The following is a 22,040-nucleotide window of genomic DNA, read 5'->3' on the forward strand; positions in this document are numbered from 1 at the left end:
GGCAGGGGTGGGAGTGGGGGGAGGAGGGGGGAGGTGGAGGGGGAGGGGGGAGTGGGGGGAGGAGGGGGTGGTTGGGGGGGAGGAGGGGGGAGAGGGGGGAGAGGTGGGGGTGTGTGTGTGGGGGGGAGGGGGAGAGAGGGCGGTGTGTGTGGGGGGGGAGGGGGAGAGAGGTGGGTGTGTGCGGGGGGGGTGGGGGAGATGGGGTGGAGGAGAGAGATGGGGGGGGAGATGGGGAGAGAGATGGGGGGGGAGAGGGAGGGGGGAGGTGGAGGGGGGAGAGGGGGGGAGAGGGAGGGGGGGAGGTGGAGGGAGAGGGAGGGGGGAGGTGGAGGGGGGAGAGGGGGGGAGAGGGAGGGGGGAGGTGGAGGGAGAGGGAGGGGGGAGGGAGAGGGGGGAGGAGGGGTGGGAGTGGGGGGAGGAGGGGGGAGGTGGAGGGGAGAGGGGGGGAGGAGTGCGAGTGGGGGTAGGTGGAGGGGAGAGGGGGGGGAGGGGTGGGAGTGGGAGGAGGAGGGGGAAGGGGGAGTTGGGGGAGGAGGGGTGGTTTGGGGGGAGGAGGGGTGGTTTGGGGGGAGGAGGGGGGAGGTGGAGGGGGGAGGAGGGGGGTGGGAGTGGGGGGAGGAGGGGTGAGAGTGGGGGGAGGAGGGGTGGGAGTGGGGGGAGGAGGGGGGAGGTGGAGGGGGAAGGGGGGGAGGAGGGGTGGTTTGGGGGGAGGAGGGGGGAGGTGGAGGGGGGAGAGGGGGGAGAGGTGGGGGTGTGTGTGGGGGGGAGGGGGAGAGAGGTGGGTGTGTGCGGGGGGGGTGGGGGAGATGGGGGGAGGAGAGAGATGGGGGGGAGAGGGAGGGGGGAGAGGGAGGGGGAAGGAGGGGGGAGAGGGAGGGGGGAGAGGGAGGGGGAAGGAGGGGGGAGAGGGAGGGGGAAGGAGGGGGGGAGAGGGAGGGGAGGAGGGGGGGAGGGGGAAGGAGGGGGGGAGACGGGGAGAGGGAGGGGGGAGGGGGGGAAGGGAGAGGGGGGTGGGAGTGGGGGGAGGAGGAGGGGGAGGGGGGAGTGGGGGGAGGAGGGGTGGTTTGGGGGAGGAGGGGGGAGGTGGAGGGGGGGAGGGGGGAGGAGGGGTGGGAGTGGGGGGAGGTGGAGGGGGGAGGGGTGGGAGTGGGGGGAGGAGGGGTGGGAGTGGGGGGAGGAGGGGGGAGGGGGAGGGGGGAGGGGGAGGGGGGAGAGGGAGGGGGAAGGAGGGGGGGAGAGGGAGGGGGAAGGAGGGGGGGAGAGGGAGGGGGGAGGGGGGGAAGGGAGAGGGGGGGGAGAGGGGAGGGGGGAGAGGGGGAGGGGAGGGGGGAGAGAGATGGGGGAGGGGGAGAGGGATGGGGGGAGGGGGGGTGTGTGTGTGGGGGGGGAGGGGGAGAGAGGGGTGTGTGTGTGTGGGGGGGAGGGGGAGAGAGGGGGGTGTGTGTGTGGGGGGGGAGGGGTAGAGAGGGGGGTGATGTGTGGGGGGTGGAGGGGGAGAGAGGGGGTGTGTGTGGGGGGTGGAGGGGGAGAGAGTGGGGTGTGTGTGGGGAGAGAGTGGGGTGTGTGTGGGGGGAGAGGGGGGTGTGTGTGGGGGGGGGCGAGAGAGGGGGGTGTGTGTGGGGGGGAGGTGGAGAGAGGGGGGGTGTGTGTGGGGGGGAGGGGGAGAGGGGTGTGTGTGTGGGGGGGGAGGGGGAGAGGGGGGTGTGTGTGAGGGGGTAGGGGGAGAGGGGGGTGTGTGTGTGGGGGGGAGGAAGATGAGGGGGGTGTGTGTGGGGGGGGAGGAAGATGAGGGGGGTGTGTGTGGGGGGGGAGGAAGATGAGGGTGTGTGTGTGGGGGGTGAGGAATGTGGGGGGGAGGGAGATGAGGGGGGGAGGAGATGAGGGGTGTGTGTGTGGGGGGTGAGGAATGTGGGGGGGAGGAGATGAGGGGGGTGTGTGTGGGGGGGAGGAGATGAGGGGTGTGTGTGTGGGGGGGAGGAAGATGAGGGGGTTGTGTGTGGGGGGGAGGAAGATGAGGGGGGTGTGTGTGGGGGGGAGGAAGATGAGGGGGGAGTGTGTGGGGGGGAGGAAGATGAGGGGGGGTGTGTGTGGGGGGGAGGAAGATGAGGGGGGTGTGTGTGGGGGGGAGGAAGATGAGGGGGGGTGTGTGTGGGGGGAGGAAGATGAGGGGGGTGTGTGTGGGGGGGAGGAAGATGAGGGGGGGTGTGTGTGGGGGGGAGGAAGATGGGGGTGTGTGTGGGGGGGAGGAAGATGAGGGGGGTGTGTGTGGGGGGGAGGAGATGAGGGGGGTGTGTGTGGGGGGGAGGAGATGAGGGGGGTGTGTGTGGGGGGGAGGAGATGAGGGGGGGTGTGTGTGGGGGGGAGGAAGATGAGGGGGTGTGTGTGGGGGGGAGGAAGATGAGGGGGGTGTGTGTGGGGGGGAGGAGATGAGGGGGGTGTGTGTGGGGGGGAGGAAGATGAGGGGGGTGTGTGTGGGGGGGGAGGAAGATGAGGGGGGTGTGTGTGGGGGGGAGGAAGATGAGGGGGGTGTGTGTGGGGGGGAGGATGATGAGGGGGGTGTGTGTGGGGGGGAGGGAAGATGAGGGGGGTGTGTGTGGGGGGGAGGAAGATGAGGGGGGTGTGTGTGGGGGAGGAAGATGAGGGGGGTGTGTGTGGGGGGGAGGAGATGAGGGGGGTGTGTGTGGGGGGGAGGAAGATGAGGGAGGTGTGTGGGGGGGGGAGGAGATGAGGGGGGTGTGTGTGGGGGGGAGGAAGATGAGGGGGGTGTGTGTGGGGGGGAGGAAGATGAGGGGGGTGTGTGTGGGGGGGAGGAAGATGAGGGGGGTGTGTGTGGGGGGGAGGAGATGAGGGGGGGTGTGTGTGGGGGGGAGGAAGATGAGGGGGGTGTGTGTGGGGGGGAGGAAGATGAGGGGGGTGGTGTGTGGGGGGGAGGAAGATGAGGGGGGTGTGTGTGGGGGGGAGGAGATGAGGGGGGTGTGTGTGGGGGGGAGGAGATGAGGGGGGTGTGTGTGGGGGGGAGGAGATGAGGGGGGTGTGTGTGGGGGGGAGGAAGATGAGGGGGGTGTGTGTGGGGGGGGGAGGAAGATGAGGGTGTGTGTGTGGGGGGGTGAGGAATGTGGGGGGGAGGAGATGAGGGGGGAGGAAGATGAGGGGTGTGTGTGGGGGGGGGAAGATGAGGGGGGTGTGTGTGGGGGGGAGGAGATGAGGGGGGTGTGTGTGGGGGGGAGGAAGATGTGGGGGGTGTGTGTGGGGGGGAGGAAGATGAGGGGGGTGTGTGTGGGGGGGAGGAAGATGAGGGAGGTGTGTGGGGGGGGGAGGAAGATGAGGGGGGTGTGTGTGGGGGGGAGGAAGATGAGGGGGGTGTGTGTGGGGGGGAGGAAGATGAGGGGGGTGTGTGTGGGGGGGAGGAGATGGGGGTGTGTGTGTGGGGGGGAGGAAGATGAGGGGGTGTGTGTGGGGGGGAGGAAGATGAGGGGGGTGTGTGTGGGGGGGAGGAGATGAGGGGGGTGTGTGTGGGGGGGAGGAAGATGAGGGGGGTGTGTGTGGGGGGGAGGAAGATGGGGGGGTGTGTGTGGGGGGGAGGAAGATGAGGGGGGTGTGTGTGGGGGGGAGGAAGATGAGGGGGGTGTGTGTGGGGGGGAGGAGATGAGGGGGGTGTGTGTGGGGGGGAGGAAGATGAGGGGGGTGTGTGTGGGGGGGGGGAGTGAGGGTGTGTGGTGTGGGGGGTGAGGAGATGAGAGTGTGTGTGTGGGGGGTGAGGTTGTGGGGGGGAGGAAGATGAGGGGGGAGGAAGATGAGGGGTGTGTGTGGGGGGGAGGAAGATGAGGGGTGTGTGTGTGGGGGGGAGGAAGATGAGGGGGTGTGTGTGGGGGGGGAGGAGTGGGGGGGTGTGTGTGGGGGGGAGGAAGATGAGGGGGGTGTGTGTGGGGGGGAGGAGATGAGGGGGGTGTGTGTGGGGGGGAGGAGATGAGGGGGGTGTGTGTGGGGGGGAGGAAGTGGGGGGAGGTGTGTGGGGGGGGGGGGAAGATGAGGGGGGTGTGTGTGGGGGGGAGGAAGATGAGGGTGTGTGTGTGGGGGTGGGATGTGGGGGGGAGGAGATGAGGGGGGGTGTGTGGGGGGGGAGGAGAGAGGGGTGTGTGTGGGGGCGAGGAAGAAGAGGGGTGTGTGTGGGGGCGGGAGAGAGGGGGGTGTGTGTGGGGGGGAGGTGGAGAGGGGGGGTGTGTGTGGGGGGGAGGGGGAGAGAGGGGTGTGTGTGTGGGGGGGGGAGGGGGAGAGAGGGGGGTGTGTGTGAGGGGGTAGGGGGAGAGGGGGGTGTGTGTGTGGGGGGGGGAGGAGATGGGGGGGGTGTGTGTGGGGGGGGGAGGAAGTGGGGGGGGTGTGTGTGGGGGGGGGAGGAGATGAGGGTGTGTGTGTGGGGGGTGAGGAATGTGGGGGGGAGGAAGATGAGGGGGGGAGGAGATGAGGGGTGTGTGTGTGGGGGGTGGGAATGTGGGGGGGGGAGATGAGGGGGGTGTGTGTGGGGGGGAGGAGATGAGGGGGGTGTGTGTGGGGGGGAGGAAGATGAGGGGGTTGTGTGTGGGGGGGAGGAAGATGAGGGGGGTGTGTGTGGGGGGGAGGAGTGGGGGGGGTGTGTGTGGGGGGGGGGAGTGAGGGGGGTGTGTGTGGGGGGGGGGAGATGAGGGGGGTGTGTGTGGGGGGGGGAGATGAGGGGGGTGTGTGTGGGGGGGAGGAAGATGAGGGGGGGTGTGTGTGGGGGGGAGGAAGATGAGGGGGGTGTGTGTGGGGGGGAGGAGATGAGGGGGGGTGTGTGTGGGGGGGGGGGTGGGGGGGTGTGTGTGGGGGGGGGATGAGGGGGTGTGTGTGTGGGGGGGAGGAAGATGAGGGGGGTGTGTGTGGGGGGGGAGGAAGATGAGGGGGGTGTGTGTGGGGGGGGAGGAAGATGGGGGGGTGTGTGTGGGGGGGGGGGGGAGATGAGGGGGGTGTGTGTGGGGGGGGGGAAGTGGGGGGGTGTGTGTGGGGGGGAGGAAGATGAGGGGGGGTGTGTGTGGGGGGGGAGGAAGATGAGGGGGGTGTGTGTGGGGGGGAGGAAGATGAGGGGGGGTGTGTGTGGGGGGGGGGAGATGAGGGGGGTGTGTGTGGGGGGGGGAGATGGGGGGGTGTGTGTGGGGGGGAGGAGATGAGGGGGGTGTGTGTGGGGGGGAGGAAGATGAGGGGGGTGTGTGTGGGGGGGAGGAAGATGAGGGGGGTGTGTGTGGGGGGGGGGAGATGAGGGGGGTGTGTGTGGGGGGGAGGAGATGAGGGGGGTGTGTGTGGGGGGGAGGAAGTGAGGGGGGTGTGTGTGGGGGGGGGAAGATGAGGGGGGTGTGTGTGGGGGGGAGGAGATGAGGGGGGTGTGTGTGGGGGGGGGAGGAAGATGAGGGTGTGTGTGTGGGGGGTGGGGAGTGGGTGTGTGTGTGGGGGGTGAGGATGTGGGGGGGAGGAGATGAGGGGGGAGGAGATGAGGGGTGTGTGTGGGGGGGAGGAGATGAGGGGGGTGTGTGTGGGGGGGGGAGATGAGGGGGGTGTGTGTGGGGGGGGGAAGATGAGGGGGGTGTGTGTGGGGGGGGAGGAGATGAGGGGGGTGTGTGTGGGGGGGAGGAAGATGAGGGAGGTGTGTGGGGGGGGGAGGAAGATGAGGGGGGTGTGTGTGGGGGGGAGGAAGATGAGGGGGGTGTGTGTGGGGGGGAGGAAGATGAGGGGGGTGTGTGTGGGGGGGAGGAAGATGAGGGGGGTGTGTGTGGGGGGGAGGAAGATGAGGGGGGTGTGTGTGGGGGGGAGGAAGATGAGGGGGGTGTGTGTGGGGGGGAGGAAGATGAGGGGGGTGTGTGTGGGGGGGAGGAAGATGAGGGGGGTGTGTGTGGGGGGGAGGAAGATGAGGGGGGTGTGTGTGGGGGGGAGGAAGATGAGGGGGGTGTGTGTGGGGGGGAGGAAGATGAGGGGGGTGTGTGTGGGGGGGAGGAAGATGAGGGGGGTGTGTGTGGGGGGGGAGGAAGATGAGGGTGTGTGTGTGGGGGGTGAGGAAGATGAGAGTGTGTGTGTGGGGGGTGAGGAATGTGGGGGGGGGGAGATGAGGGGGGAGGAAGATGAGGGGTGTGTGTGGGGGGGGGAAGATGAGGGGTGTGTGTGTGGGGGGGAGGAAGATGAGGGGGGTGTGTGTGGGGGGGAGGAAGATGAGGGGGGTGTGTGTGGGGGGGAGGAAGATGAGGGGGGTGTGTGTGGGGGGGAGGAAGATGAGGGGGGTGTGTGTGGGGGGGAGGAAGATGAGGGGGGTGTGTGTGGGGGGGAGGAAGATGAGGGGGAGGTGTGTGGGGGGGAGGAAGATGAGGGGGGTGTGTGTGGGGGGGAGGAAGATGAGGGTGTGTGTGTGGGGGTGAGGAATGTGGGGGGGAGGAAGATGAGGGGGGTGTGTGGGGGGGAGGAAGAAGAGGGGTGTGTGTGGGGGCGAGGAAGAAGAGGGGTGTGTGTGGGGGCGAGGAAGAAGAGGGGGGTGTGTGTGGGGGGGAGGTGGAGAGAGGGGGGTGTGTGTGGGGGGGAGGGGGAGAGAGGGGTGTGTGTGTGGGGGGGGGAGGGGGAGAGAGGGGGGTGTGTGTGAGGGGGTAGGGGGAGAGGGGGGTGTGTGTGTGGGGGGGGAGGAAGATGAGGGGGGTGTGTGTGGGGGGGGAGGAAGATAAGGGGGGTGTGTGTGGGGGGGGAGGAAGATGAGGGTGTGTGTGTGGGGGGTGAGGAATGTGGGGGGGAGGAAGATGAGGGGGGGAGGAAGATGAGGGGTGTGTGTGTGGGGGGTGAGGAATGTGGGGGGGAGGAAGATGAGGGGGGTGTGTGTGGGGGGGAGGAAGATGAGGGGGGTGTGTGTGGGGGGGAGGAAGATGAGGGGGTTGTGTGTGGGGGGGAGGAAGATGAGGGGGGTGTGTGTGGGGGGGAGGAAGATGAGGGGGGAGTGTGTGGGGGGGAGGAAGATGAGGGGGGGAGTGTGTGGGGGGGAGGAAGATGAGGGGGGTGTGTGTGGGGGGGAGGAAGATGAGGGGGGTGTGTGTGGGGGGGAGGAAGATGAGGGGGGTGTGTGTGGGGGGGAGGAAGATGAGGGGGGTGTGTGTGGGGGGGAGGAAGATGAGGGGGGTGTGTGTGGGGGGGAGGAAGATGAGGGGGGTGTGTGTGGGGGGAGGAAGATGAGGGGGGTGTGTGTGGGGGGGAGGAAGATGAGGGGGGTGTGTGTGGGGGGGAGGAAGATGAGGGGGGTGTGTGTGGGGGGGAGGAAGATGAGGGGGGTGTGTGTGGGGGGGAGGAAGATGAGGGGGGTGTGTGTGGGGGGGAGGAAGATGAGGGGGGTGTGTGTGGGGGGGAGGAAGATGAGGGGGGTGTGTGTGGGGGGGAGGAAGATGAGGGGGGTGTGTGTGGGGGGGAGGAAGATGAGGGGGGTGTGTGTGGGGGGGAGGAAGATGAGGGGGGTGTGTGTGGGGGGGAGGAAGATGAGGGGGGTGTGTGTGGGGGGGAGGAAGATGAGGGGGGTGTGTGTGGGGGGGGAGGAAGATGAGGGGGGTGTGTGTGGGGGGGAGGAAGATGAGGGGGGTGAGTGTGGGGGGGGAGGAGATGAGGGGGGTGTGTGTGGGGGGGAGGAAGATGAGGGGGGTGTGTGTGGGGGGGAGGAAGATGAGGGGGGTGTGTGTGGGGGGGAGGAAGATGAGGGGGGTGTGTGTGGGGGGGAGGAAGATGAGGGGGGTGTGTGTGGGGGGGAGGAAGATGAGGGGGGTGTGTGTGGGGGGGAGGAAGATGAGGGGGGTGTGTGTGGGGGGGGGAAGATGAGGGGGGTGTGTGTGGGGGGGAGGAAGATGAGGGGGGTGTGTGTGGGGGGGAGGAAGATGAGGGGGGTGTGTGTGGGGGGGAGGAAGATGAGGGGGGTGTGTGTGGGGGGGAGGAAGATGAGGGGGGTGTGTGTGGGGGGGAGGAAGATGAGGGGGGTGTGTGTGGGGGGGAGGAAGATGAGGGGGGTGTGTGTGGGGGGGAGGAAGATGAGGGGGGTGTGTGTGGGGGGGAGGAAGATGAGGGGGGTGTGTGTGGGGGGGGGAAGATGAGGGGGGTGTGTGTGGGGGGGAGGAAGATGAGGGGGGTGTGTGTGGGGGGGAGGAAGATGAGGGGGGTGTGTGTGGGGGGGAGGAAGATGAGGGGGGTGTGTGTGGGGGGGAGGAAGATGAGGGGGGTGTGTGTGGGGGGGAGGAAGATGAGGGGGGGTGTGTGTGGGGGGGAGGAAGATGAGGGGGGTGTGTGTGGGGGGGAGGAAGATGAGGGGGGTGTGTGTGGGGGGGAGGAAGATGAGGGGGGTGTGTGTGGGGGGGAGGAAAATGAGGGGGGTGTGTGTGGGGGGGGAGGAAGATGAGGGTGTGTGTGTGGGGGGTGAGGAAGATGAGAGTGTGTGTGTGGGGGGTGAGGAATGTGGGGGGGAGGAAGATGAGGGGGGAGGAAGATGAGGGGTGTGTGTGTGGGGGGGAGGAAGATGAGGGGTGTGTGTGTGGGGGGGAGGAAGATGAGGGGGGTGTGTGTGGGGGGGGAGGAAGATGAGGGGGGTGTGTGTGGGGGGGAGGAAGATGAGGGGGGTGTGTGTGGGGGGGAGGAAGATGAGGGGGGTGTGTGTGGGGGGGAGGAAGATGAGGGGGGGGGTGTGTGGGGGGGAGGAAGATGAGGGGGGTGCGTGTGGGGGGGGGAGGAGATGAGGGTGTGTGTGTGGGGGGTGAGGAATGTGGGGGGGAGGAAGATGAGGGGTGTGTGTGGGGGGGAGGAAGAAGAGGGGTGTGTGTGGGGGGGAGGAAGAAGAGGGGTGTGTGTGGGGGCGAGGAAGAAGAGGGGTGTGTGTGGGGGCGAGGAAGAAGAGGGGGGTGTGTGTGGGGGGGAGGAAGATGAGGGGGGTGTGTGTGGGGGGGGAGGAAGATAAGGGGTGTGTGGGGGGGGGAAGAAGATAAGGGGTGTGTGTGGGGGGGGAGGAAGAAGAGGGGTGTGTGTGGGGGGGAGGAAGAAGAGGGGTGTGTGTGGGGGGGAGGAAGAAGAGGGGTGTGTGTGGGGGGGAGGAAGAAGAGGGGTGTGTGTGCTGGGGAGGAAGAAGAGGGGTGTGTGTGGGGGCGAGGAAGAAGAGGGGTGTGTGTGGGGGCGAGGAAGAAGAGGGGTGTGTGTGGGGGTGAGGAAGAAGAGGGGTGTGTGTGGGGGCGAGGAAGAAGAGGGGTGTGTGTGGGGGCGAGGAAGAAGAGGGGGGTATGTGTGGAGGGGGAGGAAGAAGAGGGGTGTGTGTGTGGAGGGGGAGGAAGAAGAGGGGGGAGTGTGCGGGGGGGGAGGAAGATGAGGCGGGTGTGTGTGGGGGGGAGGAAGATGAGGGGGGTGTGTGTGGGGGGGAGGAAGATGAGGGTGTGTGTGGGGGGTGAGGCAGATGGGGGGAGGAAGATGAGGGGGGTGTGTGTAGGGGGGAGGAAGATGAGGGGGTGTGTGGGGGGGGGGAGGAAGATAAGGGGTGTGTGTGGGGGTGGACGAAGAAGAGGGGGGTGTGTGCGGGGGGGGAGGAAGAAGAGGGGGTTGTGTGCGGGGGGGGAGGAAGATGAGGGTGCGTGTGTGGGGGGTGAGGAATGTGGGGGGGAGGAAGATGAGGGGGGTGTGTGTGGGGGGGAGGAAGATTAGGGGGGTGTGTGTGGGGGGGGAGGAAGATGGGGGTGTGTGTAGGGGGAAGGAAGATGGGGGTGTGTGTGGGGGGGGAGGAAGATAAGGGGTGTGTGTGGGGGGGAGGAAGAAGAGGGGTGTGTGTGGGGGCGAGGAAGAAGAGGGTGTGTATGGGGGTGAGGAAGAAGAGGGTGTGTATGGGGGTGAGGAAGAAGAGGGGTGCGTGTGTGTGGGGGGGGAGGAAGAAGAGGGGTGTGTGTGTGGGGGGGGGGGAGGAAGAAGAGGGGGGTGTGTGCGGGGGTGAGGAAGAAGAGGGGGGTGTGTGCGGGGGGGGGAGGAAGAAGAGGGGGGGTGTGTAGTGGGGGAGGAAGAAGGGTGTGTGTGGGGGGGAGAGGAAGAAGAGGGGGGTGTGTGTGGGGGGGAGGAAGAAGAGGGAGGTGTGTGTGGGGGGCGAGGAAGAAGAGGGGGGTGTGTGTGGGGGGCGAGGAAGAAGAGGGGGGTGTGTGTGGCGGGGAGGAAGATGAGGGGCGTGTGTGTGGGGGGGAGGAAGATGAGGGGGCTGTGTGTGGGGGGGAGGAAGATGAGGGGGGTGTGTGTGGGGGGGAGGAAGATGAGGAGGCTGTGTGTGGGGGGGAGGAAGATGAGGGGGCTGTGTGTGGGGGAGAGGAAGATGAGGGGGCTGTGTGTGGGGGGGAGGAAGATGAGGGGGCTGTGTGTGGGGGGGAGGAAGATGAGGGGGCTGTGTGTGGGGGGGAGGAAGATGAGGGGGCTGTGTGTGGGGGGGAGGAAGATGAGGGGGCTGTGTGTGGGGGGGAGGAAGATGAGGGGGCTGTGTGTGGGGGGGAGGAAGATGAGGGGGGTGTGTGTGGGGGGGAGGAAGATGAGGGGGGTGTGTGGGGGGGAGGAAGATGAGGGGTGTGTGTGTGGGGGGGGAGGAAGAAGAGGGGGGTGTGTGCGGGGGGGGAGGAAGAAGAGGGGGTTGTGTGCGGGGGGGGGAGGAAGATGAGGGTGCATGTGTGGGGGGTGAGGAATGTGGGGGGGAGGAAGATGAGGGGGGTGTGTGTGGGGGGGGAGGAAGATAAGGGGTGTGTGTGGGGGGGGAGGAAGAAGAGGGGGGTGTGTGCGGGGGGGGAGGAAGAAGAGGGGGTTGTGTGCGGGGGGGGAGGAAGATGAGGGTGCATGTGTGGGGGGTGAGGAATGTGGGGGGGAGGAAGATGAGGGGGGTGTGTGTGGGGGGGAGGAAGATGAGGGGGGGGTGTGTGGGGGGGAGGAAGATGAGGGGGGGAGGAAGATGAGGGGGGTGTGTGTAGGGGGAAGGAAGATGAGGGGGTGTGTGTGGGGGGGGAGGAAGATAAGGGGTGTGTGTGGGGGGGAGGAAGAAGAGGGGTGTGTGTGGGGGCGCGGAAGAAGAGGGTGTGTATGGGGGTGAGGAAGAAGAGAGGGGTGTGTGTGGGCGGGGAGGAAGAAGAGGGGGGTGTGTGTGGGGGGGGGAGGAAGAAGAGGGGGGTGTGTGTGGGGGTGAGGAAGAAGAGGGGGGTGTGTGCGGGGGGGGGCGTGTGCGGGGGGGGGCGAGGAAGAAGAGGGGGTGTGTGTGGGGGGGGAGGAAGAAGGGTGTGTGTGTGTGGGGGGGGAGGAAGAAGGGTGTGTGTGTGTGTGGGGGGGGAGGAAGAAGGGTGTGTGTGTGGGGGGGGGGAGGAAGAAGAGGGGGGTGTGTGTGGGGGGGAGGAAGAAGAGGGAGGTGTGTCTGGGGGGCGAGGAAGAAGAGGGGGGTGTGTGTGGGGGGCGAGGAAGAAGAGGGGGGTGTGTGTGGGGGGCGAGGAAGAAGAGGGGGGTGTGTGTGTGGGGGCGGAGGAAGAAGAGGGGGGTGTGTGTGTGGGGGCGGAGGAAGAAGAGGGGTGCGTGTGTGTGGGGGGGGAGGAAGAAGAGGGGTGCGTGTGTGTGGGGGGGGAGGAAGAAGAGGGGTGCGTGTGTGTGGGGGGGGAGGAAGAAGATGGGTGCGTGTGTGGGGGGGGGGAGGAAGAAGAGGGGTGTGTGTGTGGGGGGGGAGGAAGAAGAGGGTGTGTGGGGGGGGAGGAAGAAGAGGGGTGTGTGTGTGGGGGGGGAGGAAGAAGAGGGGTGTGTGTGTGGGGGGGGAGGAAGAAGAGGGGTGTGTGTGTGGGGGGGGAGGAAGAAGAGGGGTGTGTGTGTGGGGGGGGAGGAAGAAGAGGGGTGTGTGTGTGGGGGGGGAGGAAGAAGAGGGGTGTGTGTGTGGGGGGGGAGGAAGAAGAGGGGTGTGTGTGTGGGGGGGGGTGAAGGAAGAAGAGGGGTGTGTGTGTTGGGGGGGGAGGAAGAAGTGGGGGTTGTGTGGGGGGGGGAGTGTAAGATGAGGGGGAGTGTGTGTGTGTGTGGGGGAGGGTGGAAGATGAGGGGGAGTCTGGGGTGGACTGTTGGTGGGTGTGTGGGAGAGGAATCAGGTGGACTGTGGGGGAGGAGCGAGCATGGGTGTGGGGGTGAAATGTTGTGGGGTTTGCTGAAGTGTGGCAAGGGGATTCGGGGACAGTGGGGAAGGATGTTGGGGCTAGAAACAAAAACAAATATTGCTGGACGAACTCTGCAGGTCTGGTGGCATCTGTGGAGAGAGAACCGTTAACGTTTTGGGTCCCACGACCCTTCTTCAGAACAGTAAGGGTCACTGGACCCGAAACTTTAACTCTGATCTCTCTGCACAGATGCTACCAGATCTGCTGAGCTTCACCAGCAATTTCTGTTTTTGTTTCTGATTTCTAGCATTTTCTTTTCTTTTGGTCTTCAGAAGTTTGGGTTCGTACTGTGGCAGAGGATTGGGCTTCAGGCTAAGAGTGGTGCTGCTCTGGGTGTAGCTAGAGTTCTAACCCTGGTCTCTTGATATATTGATGGGGTCAGTGATGTGCGTAAATGGAATGGTGCTTGTTTTGAGACCCCAATGTTTTGTCGATCATGCAGACAACCCTTGCTCTGCCCCAGCTGACTGTTTCCCTGCCACAGAGGAGAGATGTTTGATGAGGAGGATTGGAACGATGATGTGGAAGCCAGGGCCCTGAGTAAAGCACTTGTTCACAAGACTGAGACTCCCCACTGCAATAGCGACCGAGTAAGTTGCGAACTAATTATCCTTTCCTACAATATTCTTTGTCGCAGATATAAAACTCAAAGTATTTAAAATATTCATTGTCTATAGCATTGAATCCAGCCAATTCCTAATCCAAACCTCCAACTCACCCTCAATGCCATACCTCCGTATTTTCTGCGGTAGCCTACCATGGGGAACCTTATCAAACGCCTTACTAAAATCCATATATACCACATCTACCGCTTTCCCCTCATCAACCTCCTTCGTCACCTTTTCAAAGAATTCAATAAGGTTTGTGAGGCACGACCTGCCCTTCACAAAACCATGCTGACTATCCTTGATCACATTATTCCTATCCAGATGTGCATAAATCCTATCCCTTACAATTCTCTCTAAGACTTTGCCCACAACAGAAGTGACTCACCGGCCTATAGTTACTAGGGTTATCCCTACTCCCCTTTTTGAACAAGGGAACCACATTTGCTATCCTCCAGTCTTCTGGCACTACTCCTGTAGACAAAGAGGACATAAAAACCAAGGTAAAAGATAGGTTTAAGAGAAAGGAGTTATAAATAGTTGTTTAATGTTCTCTTTTGGACTTAAAGAATAAAATTGTTAATTTTTACTTTAAATAGTGAGATCTGGGATGGTTCTCTGCCTCTCGAAATTTAAGATTATGAGGCGAGGTGACCTTTTCTGTGTGTCTGGTTTAAATTAGCAGTAGGGTTTACCCTGTGTTGTAACACAATACTCTGAGGACATTTATTTCCAGCCATTCCCATATTCCTATTGGAATAGATTTGGATCAGTAACCTGCTAAGTATTTACATGCTAAGAAGGGGAATCGCTGACATAAACTCTTCCTTCTTATTAGAATGTACAGACACCTGGGGGAAAGATGAAACAGAGACTTCTGCAAACGCTGCAGACTCTTTCTGCAGCAGGAGCACCTGATCAGAATCCAGAGGCAACACAGTCCAAGCCTGAGTATGGAACAGCAAAGAAAGCTAGGCTGAGAATCAAGAGGAAAAAGAAGAGAAGCCGGGGAAAGGAGGAGAGTGAGGAGACTTTGGGTACAAACCCATTTAAAGAGGGTGCAGAAAAAGGAAATGTAGCCCCTCTGAAATCGCCATTTGCGCAAGCTGTCATAAGAAATGAAAAGCAGAGCAGCATAGGAAGCAAGGATATTGGACGTGTAAAAGGTGGAGATGCAGAGAAGGGTGACAGAAGCTCAGCTCCTAGCTCAAAACTGCTGAAGGCAGGTGAACTGGGAAGAAACACGACCCAGGGAATGCTCACCCGCCAACAGTGGAGAAACAAAATGAAAAACAAGCGTCGGAACAAAAACAAATTCCACCCTGTGGTCACATTGTTTGTAAAGAACCAAGGAGATATGAAGGGGAAGACTGACTGTGAAAGGATTTTGAGAAAACTAGAACCTGAACAAGGTGAAGGCAAACATATCACAGACAGACACAAAATTAAAATAAAGCAAAAGAAAGGAAAAGGAGAAGAAGGGAGTGATCCAGCAGAGAGAACAATCTCTGAGACTAACCATGAAAATATGTCTAACCTCAACAAGAGGATAAGAATTCAGAACCAGAACAGTGAGACTGTGACAAGGATTAAGAAAAAGAGGAAGAGAATATGTGATCATCTGTCACTTGCAGAGCAAAGGGACTGTACCTCAGGCAGTTCAGGTCCACTGGCCAGAGACTTGGCACTTGCTGTGGGGGTAAATACCACTGAATCAAGTCCCTCCAGCCTGACCTCAGACCGCTCAGCGGCTTTGAGAAACAAGATGGAAGAACGCCTAAAGTCGGCCCGTTTCCGTTACATTAACGAGCAGCTGTACACCTTGAGCAGTGCAGAGGCTGTGAAGCTCTTCTCTGAGGACCGTGATTCCTTCCAGCTTTATCACCAAGGTTTCACAGCTCAGATGGAGCGCTGGCCAGAAAACCCAGTCGACAGAATCATTCAGTACATCCGAAACAGGTACAGCTGGGCAGAGCACGGGGTTGGAGAGGAGTAGCATGCTAACAGTAGCTCACCACCACCCTCAAGAACAACTAGGACTGGCCTAGCCAGTGACACACTTCCTGTGAATGAATTTTTAAAAACATTGCTGTGCTGGCGGGGGGAATGCTGGGGAGAAAGGTAATGTGGTGGCAACGGGCAAGAGTGAGAGTTTGTTTGAGGTACCTTCTAAATCCAAGAGGAATGAGGGATAGGAGCAGCAGAGATGTGGGCAAGCCTCAGTGTGAAGTACAAAAAAATGAAAGAATTGTAAATAGAAACAAATTAGTGGAAAAACTCGGCAGGTCTGGCAGCATCTATGGAGAGAAATCAGTTAATGTTTTGACAATTTTGACAAAATGTCCACCTTCTTCCTCAACTGAGAACTTTCCAGCACCACAGTTGACAGGATCTTCTAACATGTCCAATCCATCTCGCAACTGTAGCCCTCCCCACCCTTTCTTCCCTTGCACAACAACGATAGGGTCCCCTTCATCCTCACCTACCATCCCACCAACATCCACAACCAGAGGATCATTAGCCACCACTTCCACTACGTCCAGCAGGATGCCACCATCAGACACAGACTCCCCTCCCTTGTCAGCCTTCCACAGCGACCATACCCACCGAGACACTTTGGTCCATTCGTCCTCACTCTCAACACTGCCCCCACCCCCACGGTACCTTCCCCTGCAAATGGACAAGGTATAACACCTGCCAGTTTACTTCCTCTTTCCTTAGTATCCAAGGGCCAAAGCACACCACCTGGGTGAAGCAGCGCTTTACATGCAATTAACGAAATCTAGTTTACTGTATTCACTGTTCACAATGTGATCTTCTCTACACTGGGAAAATGAAGCATTTACTGGGTGGCCGTTTCACAGAACATCTGTGTTCTGTCTGCATAACAGGCCCTCAGCTTCCAGTTGCCTGCCACTTCAACACACCACCCTGTTCCCTGGCCAACATCCCTCTCTCAGGCTTGCTACAATGCTCCAGCCAAGCTCATTCCAGCAGGAAGAACATGCCATTTTCTGCTTGGGAACCCTACAGCCTTCTGGACTCACTATCGAGTTCAACAGTTCTGGGCCTTAAGGTACCTTCTCCCATGTCCTTCCTGCAACCCTCACACACCAGGCCTTGTTATCACGTAGACTGCCAGTACACACACAACTCATTGTTAGCCACTAACAACCCCTGTTACCAGCTATTCATTCTCCTGGGCTGACCACTGTCCGCTCCTTTGTCCAACTGTTCTTATTTCTCCTTGGGGTCTGTTACCACCTATCGTTACTCCTTACCGCCTCCCTACCTTCTGCATAAAAGCCAACATTCCTAGCTATCGTCAGTTCTGAAGAAGGGGCACTGGACCTGAAATGTTAACTCTGATTTTTCTCCACAGATGCTGTTAGACCTCCTGAACTTTTCCAGCGATTAAACTGTTGAGAATGTCTTTTGTTTTTTGCGTTTATTCAGTGAAGGACCAGCCAGCTTCTAAATTCTCTTTCATGCTCCCACAGACCATCCACTGCTGTTGTGGCTGATTTTGGCTGCGGTGACTGTAAGATTGCCCAGAGCGTGAGCAACAAGGTTCACTCATTTGATTTGGTCGCACTCAATGAACATGTGATTGTCTGTGACATGGCGAATGTAAGTATTGATAGAACCCAACTCTATCATCTCCCCGCAAGAGAAATGAGATTTACCTAAGATCATTCAGTCATATCTCTGGGGACAGCTAGGCCTGACTGTCCAGACATTCCTTTGCTAATGTGTAACTGTACGTCCCTGACGCCTTTTGTTCCCGATTTTCCCTATGTCTAAGTTTGTCACTGATTCCACCAACGCTCTCACTCAGTTTCACTCTGATTTCCCCCTCTGTTGACTCTGGTTTCTGCTTGATTTCCCCTCTCTCCCTTGGTCCCAATTTCAACCTGATTCCCCATCTCTCATGATATGTGTTTACCCTGATTTTCCTGTGCTTGCTGTCGTACAATCAGAACATAAGACAAAGAAGTGGAAGTCGACCAATCAGCCCATTGAGTCCCTCTGACATTCACTGAGATCATGGCTGATCTGATCCTCAATTCCAGTTTCCTGCCTTTTCCTCATAACCTTGGATTCCCTTACTGGTTACAAATCTGTTTGTCTCAGGCTTGAATGTACTAAATGACCCAGCCTCTACAGCCCTCTGAGGTAAAGAATTCTGCAGATTCACTACTCTCTGAGAGAAGAAATTCCTCCTCATCAGTTTTAAATGGCTGATCCCTTACTATGAAATGATGCCCTCTGACCCTAGACTATCTCACAATGGGAGACAAGCCTTTTTGCACCTACACTGTCAAGTCCCCTAAGAATCTTTTATGATTGAATAAAACCACTTCTCTTTCTTCTAAATTTCTATGAGCACAGGCCCAACCTACTCAACCTCTCCTTATAAGATTGACACTCCATACTAGACAATCCTGTGTCCAGTGCCAGTATATTTATTCTTAAATAAGGATTCCAAAACTATTCCCAGTATTCCAGCTGTGGTCTGATTCATGCCTTGTGTAATTTTAGGGGAAAGTGAGAACTGCAGATGCTGGACATCAGAGTTGGGTGTGTGGTGCTGGTGGTGGGGGGGGTGGGCGGTGGGCGCAGCAGCGGGTTAGTGGCGTCCATGTTGAGGTTTTTGGCGTGGGCCCTTCATCAGGACTCCTTATTGTGGCGGGGGTGGGGTTCCTGGTGGGAGGACTTGTGCCCGGAGCATCGATTCTCCTGCTCCTTGGGTGCTGCCTGGCCTGACTGGCTTTTCCAGCACTACACACTCAACTTTTGTAATTCTAGCAAAACTGCTCTCTTTTTCCATCCAATTTCCTTTGAAATTCAGGCCCACATTCCACTTGCCTTCCTCATTACCTGCTAAACTAGCTAGTACATTAATCATGAGTGAATTTAAACATCTTTTATTTGGGAAAATCAAATTAGAAAAGGTATCCATGAGGTAGAATTCATAGCATGTATTTGGGACAGTTGGCAGAACAATATCTGTATCAGGTGAGGGATCTGGTGGTATGCAATGAAACTGGTTTCATGAATGATGTCAGAGCAAAAGACCCCCTCGGGAATCATGACCATAATGTGACATAATACAGAGTGAGAAACTAGGGCTGGAAACAATTGTGCTCGACTTCAACAAAGATAATTTTTTGGGGATGAGTGCAGAGTTGGTTGGAGTGGACTGGGAAACTTATTTAGCTGAAAATACGGTAGAGGAACAATGGAAGATGTTTAAGGTGGTCCACTACTCTGCTATCCATGTTACATACATCTCTACTTTCGGGTTTCACAGTGTGTCCAACATTACTACTTGGTGTTCTATAAACAGGCAGCACAGTGGCTTAGTGTGTAGACACTACTGTCTCACAGTGCCAGGGACCTGGGTTCGATTCCTGCCTCGGGCGACTCTCCGTGTGTATTTGCACATTCTCCTCGTGTCTGTGTCGGTTTCCTCCGGGTGCTTTGGTTTCCTCCCACAATCCAAAGATGTGCAGGTTAGGTGAATTGGTCGTGCTAAATTGCCCACAGTGTTAGGTACATTAGTCGGGTAAATATAGGGTAGGACAATGAGTCTGGGTGGATTACTCTTCAGAGGGTTGGTGTGGACTTGTTGGGCCAAAGGGCCTGTTTCCATATTGTAGGGAATCTGATCTAAAGAACTCCCACTATGTTTTCCCCTTGCTCTTTCTTAACTCCTCCCAGATTGATTTTCCATCTTGATCCTTCAATCGAAGATCATTTCTCAGCCATGTAATGTTGTCGACCTGCATGAGAAGTGTTAGCCCACTTCCTTTTCTTTTTTTGTTTGTGTCTCCTAGATATATAATTTGTTGGATATGCAGTTGCCAATTGTTTCTGTTACCACAACTAAACTATACCCAATTACCTCTATTTGTGTATTCAAACCATCAACCATGTACATTGGGATAAAGCACCATGAATTTGGGCTTTTTAGTGTTCTCTATTCTGATTGGACTTGATGTTTGCCATTTCTTTATCTGTCATCTGTGTTGCTTCGCGGGTGGCTCAGCAGTTTGGCTCAGTGTTCTGAGAACTTGTATTTATTAGAACATATTTGCCACCTCTTCTGGATGTAGTTAGGGATGAGCTTGTTTTGTCAGCAACACACTGTTCGTGAAAACAAAACATTTGATGGGAAAAGAATTGAAGGTTCAGGCAAAGAGCAGGGACTAACTGGACTGTTCTTTGAGGTACTCAGTGGGTGCTCTTCTATGATTTTCAAAGAAACTGAGCTTGCTTTTGACATCTTGCTTGTGGTGCTTCAGGTTCCTCTGCATGCTGAATCAGTTGATATCGTTGTCTTCTGTCTTGCACTGATGGGCACGAACCTTGTGGATTTCCTGACAGAGGCCAATCGTATCCTTCGACCAGGGTAAGCCCGGTGACTCCCTCTCATTTAGTAACTCAACACATTGGCACAGGTCCTTTCAACTCCGCTGCATTTTCCTAATCCAACTCTCAAATCCTGCATATTTCTCATGTACGCCTCCTAAAAAGATTTATTTCTATAGCCCCTTTGTGACCTGCTTTTGAATTTTGGAGAGAAGTTAGAAAATGTTTTAATCTGGAATACAGGAGAGCTGAAACGTGGGCTTCAGCTGTTTAACTCTTTTGACACAAGTAACCTGAGGGGACAACAGCAGGAGGGAAGAAAGAGTAGTGAGGGTGGAGAGGCGTGGGAGAGCGGCCATGGACTTACTGTGTGGGTGGATGAAGGAGGAAGAGCTGATCATGAAAATGACCCTGGGGCCGGTGCAACAGGTTCACAGTTGATGTGCTATCCATCTCTGGATCTTTCTGTTTGACCAGGGGGATTCTGAAGATTGCTGAAGTGGCCAGCAGATTTGAAGATGTTCGGAGTTTTACCAGTGTCCTTGGATCTCTTGGTTTTAAACTGATTTCAAAGGTATCGTTTAAAACTACACTTGACTTGACTAATCGGGGGTAGGGATTGTAGTGATTGTAACAAGGTCAGCCAGGTGGACATCATAGAATGTGTTCCCTGTTTGGGGCTGTTAACCTGGTTCAGCCAGGTACCCCTGGCTGACTGTTATAAACAGAGTTTCCACTACCGCAGTTAGGCGGTAGTGTGGGGGTAAAAAGGGAGAAAAAAAAACAGGAGTGTCAGAGGTTCTGTTCACTGAGAGCTGGCTCTGAAGGAGATGGATCAGTGTCAAAGACGTGCCATGTGTAAACAAAGGGTGGACTTGGTGACAAATACCAGAATCTATGGAATTACTTCAGCTATCACCTTCATTTCCTTTAATAAATCCCTCTCATCCCATGAGATTAATAGTCCACATTTGAGCAGGTAAAGTGAAAAAAAAAGTTTCAGGGCGTGGCGTGGTGGCGCACTGATTAGCACTGCTGCCTCACAGTGCCAGGGACCCAAGTTCGATTCCAACCTCTCTGTGAAGTTTGCACATTCTCCCCATGTCTGCGTGGATTTTTTCTGGGTGTTCTGATTTCCTCCCACAATCCAAAGGTGTGCATGTTAGGTGGGTTGGCCAAGCTAAATTGCCCATAGTGTTCGGGGATGTGCAGATTAGGTGCATTAGTCAGGAGAAAATATAGGATAATAGGGTAGGAGAATCGTTCTGGATGGCTAACTCTATGGAGGATCAGTGTGGACTTGTTGGGCCCCAAAGGAGCCTTCCATATCTACCAAAGTTTCACCTGCACTTCCACTGATGTCATTTATTGTCTCCTTTACATTGGGGAGACTGGACACCTTCTCGCAGAGCGCTTTAGGGAACATCTCTGGCACACCCGCACCAATCGACCTCACCGCCCTGTGACCGAACATTTCAACTCCCCCTCCCACTCTGCCGAGGACATGGAGGTCCTGGGCCTCCTTCACCGCCGCTCCCTCACCACCTGACACCTGGAGGAAGAACGCCTCATCTTCCGCCTCGGAACACTTCAACCCCAGGGCATCAATGTGGACTTCACCAGTTTCCTCATTTCCCCTCCCCCACCTTACCCCAGTTCCAACCTTCCAGCTCAGCACCATCCTCATGACATGCCTTACCTGCCCACCTATCCACTCTACCCTCCTCTCTGACCTATCATCTTTATCCCCACTTCCTTCCATCTACCTATTGCACTCTTAGCTACCTTCTCCCCAGCCCCACCCCCCTCCCATTTATCCCTCCATCCCCAAGGCATCCAGCCTCATTCCTGATGAAGGGCTCCTGCCTGAAACATCGATTTTCCTGCTCCTCGGATGCTGCCTGACCTGCTATGCTTTTCCAGCATCACTCTAATCTAGACTCTGATCTCCAGCATCTGCAGTCCTCACTTTCACGTTGTTGGGCTGGAGGTCCTGTTTCCACACTGTGGGGATTCTAAGTTCTGTAGGGATTCTAAGATTCTGATCACACTTAACAGCTGGCTCTGAGAGAGCTGGATCAGTGTCAAGGACTTTCCACTTGGAAGTAAAGGGTGATTTGGTGACAGGATGCTGGTTTTAGGGAAGGGGTGGGGAATGTGTACTGTTGTGGAAGGAGAGCTTCTTGTAATGAGGTGAGTTTCTGAGTCCAGTTTTGGAGCTGGTGTCATGGCAGGGGCTGGTTGGGGATATCGGTGGTCGGAGTTAGTGGTGGGAGTTGGTTGTGGGACTAGTCAGCAGGGATGATCCGGGGAGAGACAGCTGGTCTCTGGAGAGGGGGTGGTCCTGGCCCAGAAACTTCATTGTATCGTGTGATATTTCGGTGCTCAGGCATGTTGTTTGCTCGTTCCCACAGGACATGCAGAACAAATACTTTTATCTGTTTGACTTCATGAAGAATGGGTCTCCTGTGAAGAAAGGGAAACTTCCTCATCTGCAACTAAAGCCTTGCCTTTACAAAAAACGCTGAGATCCTCTGGAGATTGAGTAAACTACAGAATGTGAGAACAGAGATTACGGAGGGAGGGTGTTTCCCCACAGACTGATGTAGAACTGTAGAAAACAAGACATTCGGTATTATTTTTCTGCCTTTTTCAAATGGGATGATTCACAAGGATTTTGTAATACCTCACGAAGAAGGCAGAGTTTGGCCCGTGCATAGAGAAGCTGTGATCTGAGGGTGTGTACACTTTTGGACTGCTCGAGTTGACTGGAATCTGTGCCGGTTAGGTTTCTGTACTTGTGATTAATTTGTAGATTTTGACTTTTGTATTTTCATATAAATTTTGATGATGGGTCATCAAAAGTCTG

At 58.0% G+C, this 22,040-nt stretch overlaps 1 protein-coding gene across 2 annotated transcripts in view; it reads left to right on the forward strand.

The window, feature by feature from the left end:
- The window catches only part of rrp8 (ribosomal RNA processing 8), a 22,872-nt gene extending 845 nt beyond the window's left edge, over positions 1 to 22,027 (forward strand). The window contains exons 2-7 of one of the 2 annotated variants that reach the window (XM_087988520.1): positions 12,634 to 12,781; positions 13,635 to 14,755; positions 16,297 to 16,426; positions 19,105 to 19,211; positions 19,649 to 19,745; positions 21,586 to 22,027. In XM_087988520.1, the coding sequence (XP_087844646.1) occupies positions 12,683 to 12,781; positions 13,635 to 14,755; positions 16,297 to 16,426; positions 19,105 to 19,211; positions 19,649 to 19,745; positions 21,586 to 21,699 (1,668 nt within the window). In that variant the 5' untranslated portion in view covers positions 12,634 to 12,682 and the 3' untranslated portion in view covers positions 21,700 to 22,027. The remainder of the gene's footprint in view (positions 1 to 12,633; positions 12,782 to 13,634; positions 14,756 to 16,296; positions 16,427 to 19,104; positions 19,212 to 19,648; positions 19,746 to 21,585) is intronic. The other variant, XM_087988521.1, reaches the window with a different exon arrangement.
- The last annotated feature ends 13 nt before the right edge of the window (positions 22,028 to 22,040 follow it).

Source organism: Chiloscyllium plagiosum, unplaced genomic scaffold (genome assembly GCF_037043375.1).
Source record: "Chiloscyllium plagiosum isolate Xiang-an unplaced genomic scaffold, Cpla_swu_hap1 HiC_scaffold_6, whole genome shotgun sequence".
NCBI classification, from domain to species: Eukaryota; Metazoa; Chordata; class Chondrichthyes; order Orectolobiformes; family Hemiscylliidae; genus Chiloscyllium; species Chiloscyllium plagiosum.